Source organism: Melanaphis sacchari, unplaced genomic scaffold (genome assembly GCF_002803265.2).
Source record: "Melanaphis sacchari strain LSU unplaced genomic scaffold, SCAv2.0 Contig300_pilon_pilon, whole genome shotgun sequence".
Classification (NCBI taxonomy): domain Eukaryota; kingdom Metazoa; phylum Arthropoda; class Insecta; order Hemiptera; family Aphididae; genus Melanaphis; species Melanaphis sacchari.
Window position 1 is genome coordinate 15,482 of NW_020271174.1, and position 3,529 is coordinate 19,010.

The 3,529-nt window shown below is 33.7% G+C and overlaps 1 protein-coding gene across 1 annotated transcript; it reads left to right on the forward strand.

Annotated features, from left to right (window-relative positions):
- Positions 1 to 430: 430 nt before the first annotated feature.
- Positions 431 to 3,188, forward strand: LOC112596138. Its single transcript, XM_025341637.1, has 3 exons — positions 431 to 608; positions 747 to 944; positions 1,015 to 3,188. The coding sequence occupies exons 1-3, from the start codon at positions 431 to 433 to the stop codon at positions 3,186 to 3,188; spliced, it is 2,550 nt and encodes an 849-aa protein (XP_025197422.1).
- Positions 3,189 to 3,529: the final 341 nt, after the last annotated feature.

Consider the following 3,529-nt stretch of genomic DNA (forward strand, 5'->3'; position numbering starts at 1 on the left):
CTTCGTTGGAACGGGAGATACTCCGTACTGCTCATATAGAACTTGATAATAGAAACAAATCAGGCGAGTCAAATTTAGCAATATCCTATGTTAAAGGTGTCCCTACGGTTACAAAGTCACACTCAAAAAACGGAGTCACTGGTCGGGATTGAGACCAGTGAATAATCAATCATACCTTAATGAATTACTTAATTCTAATTTACATGTTTCTTTTAATCCAACCTGTAACAAATGTACTGATGCTAACCTATTGTTTGATAATTTTTTAATAGAATTTACCGATTTTATTAAAAAGCATACCAATTCCAATATTCCTGTTAATAATATTAAGTCGCATATTTTTTCAAATAATAATAAAAATAAATCATCTTATAATTTGCAATGTAACTTTCCTAGTATTAGTCTTAGTTCTAAGTTTAATCTTAAAATTATGTACCAGAATGTTCGTGGGCTCCGGACTAAGTTACATGATGTAATATCTAATTTTCCTATACTTAATTATGACATATTTATACTAACTGAGACTTGGCTCTCCTCGGATATTGTGGATGCAGAATTAGGTCTTACTGGATTTATAGTATTCAGAGCTGATAGAAATGTATATACCAGTACATGTACTAGAGGTGGTGGGGTCTTGATAGCGGTGAGACAGACATTATGTCCCTCTTTATTATGTTGTGCTGTACAGTCAGTCGAACAGCTATTTATTAAATTATCTTTATCTAAGAAATGTTTATTACTAATAGGAGGAGTATATATACCACCGTCAGCCCCGATCGAGTTATACACGGCACATGCTGAAACTGTTGATGAATTGTGGCAGTCTTCTGGGTGTAATATGGGAATTATATGTGGTGACTTCAATTTACCAAATGTTAATTGGCATAATAGTACTTCGGGATTGTCATTATCGGGTACCGTTAATGATAATGTCAAGGCAATAGGTGATATATATCGTTTTTTAGATTTTTTCACAAAATAATTCCATTAGAAACCATATTGGTTCACTCTTAGACCTTGTTTTCACATCTGAAATAGACATAGTTGTTGACACATCACCAGACTCATTAGTTACGCCAGATAAGTATCATCCACCATTAAGCATTACATATTCCATGCCCGATGTGCCACCTCAATTGGATGATCAACACTCATTTCGTAATTTCAATTGTGCCGATTATAACTCGATTACTAATAATATGAGCTCCATTAATTGGGAAAGTGAGTTTAACAATATTGGAATTGAAGCTGCAGCTAATCGTCTACAAACAATTTTAATAACGTTAATTGAGCAATATGTACCACTCCATATATTTCGTCGCTCAACTTTCCCCAAATGGGTAACACTCAAATTGAAACGTTTAATCATTAGCAAAAAAATTGCACACAAAAAATTGAAACAGTTCGGCACAATGCACTATCGTCATAGATTTTCTTTATTACGTGCTCAAGTAAAACTTGAGTCAAGGCTGGCATATGAGTCCTATCTAGGTAAGATTAATACTTCCCTCCAGAATGACCCACATACATTTTGGTCGTTTATCAATAATCGCCGAAATACATCAGTTATCCCTAATGTGATGCATTATGGTGACATTATTGCATCAGATATAGATATTGCAAATCTATTTGCACTTCTTTTCAATTCCGTTTACAAATCACCGTTACCCCCTCCAAACTGGAATACTGAAAATATTGGCATTAAACCATTTACATTTTTGCCTTCTAGACTTAGTATTGAACTTAATGAGGTCGAAGAAAATTTACTATCCTTGAGAACAACTAAGAGTCGTGGGCCTGATGGTATATCAGCCCAATTTTTATTTAATATTAGGGCACAGTTAAAATATCCTCTATTGTACTTATTTAACCTCTCATTAGCCGAAGGTATATTTCCATCAATATGGAAAACGAGCCAGGTAACACCTATCTATAAATCAGGAGACCCAGGGTCAGTATCTAATTATCGTCCAATTTCTGGTTTACCTCTAATTGGTAAATTATTTGAAAAAATTGTCCATAAATGTATTGAACGTAAATTTAAACTAGTCTTATCAACAAATCAACATGGGTTTTATGGCGGTCGTTCCACAACAACTAGTGCCCTAGAATTCTCAGCGTTTATCAGGGATAGCTTCAAAAATATGAGTCAAGTTGATGTGATATTTACCGATATCTCTAAAGCTTTCGACTCCATAAACCATATAGTGTTAATTGATATTCTAGATAAATTGGGTGTAGGTGAACCTCTGCTCTCCTGGTTCAAATCCTATATAACCGGTCGACGACAGTTTGTATCCTTATTTAATCAAAAATCCGCGGAATATTTAGTCACTTCCGGAGTCCCACAAGGTGGGCACTTGTCTCCACTTCTATTTAATATTCTAATAAATACTTTATGCGAATCTGTTGACATCAATATGTTATTATTTGCGGATGATGTAAAATTATTTAATTGCGTTCAATCTGTGAGTGATGCTATTTCGTTACAAGAATCGTTGAATAAGTTAGTCAATTGGTGTAATACAGTTGGGTTAGAGCTGGCAATCCACAAATGTAAAGTTATGTCTTTTTCGAGACGTCACTCAATTATTCATTATGATTACTCTATTGATAATGTGATATTACAGCGAATAAACCAAGTTGAAGATTTAGGTTTTATTTTCACTCCAACGTTATCGTTTGCACCTCATATTGACTGGATAGTAGGCAAAGCATTGAGATCATTAGGGTTTATAAGGCGACATGCAGGGTCGGTCATGTCTGTAAGATGTTTGTTGATATTATATACTTCTCTTGTTAGATCGATTGTAGAGTATGGATCTGTAGTATGGTCTCCAAGGACCAAATGTGACATTGTTCGACTTGAACGTGTTCAGCATCGTTTCTTAAATATGGTTTCTCGATCTATGGGCATTAATCATGAACCCCACGACTATAAACCCGTCTTAACAGCACTCAATTTATCCACCCTAAGCGAAAGAAGAAATATGAGTGACATTAAACTTTTGAATGGCTTAGTCTCTGGTGTAATTGACTCCCCAGACTTGTTATCTAGAATAGGTTTTCGCATCCCAGGTACAACCCGTTCTCGTGACCCCTACTACCTTGCTGCAGTATCCAAAAATTATTTGGATGATGATCCTCTAAGGAGAGCTATGTCTCTAGTTAATAATCATACTAGTTAATCATTTTTTCTAATTTAGGTTTGTTCAGTTACATTTAATTTTCAGGAGCCTACTATGTACTACTATAAAATTCTAATTTATTGATATTCAATGTGTTATGTTTAGATATATATATATGTGTAAAATATATTATATTGTATATTCATTAATATGTAATATTTGAAAAAGCTGTATGGCGTTTTAAATACAAATAAAAATAAAAATAATTATCATTATCATTCTGGTTGTGCCGAACCGGCAACTTAATATATTATATTATTATTATACATTTGTTTTGTTTGGGCCAAAAGGGCCGTAATTAGTACTATTATATTTTTGTTTTTTATATATTATTATACCAT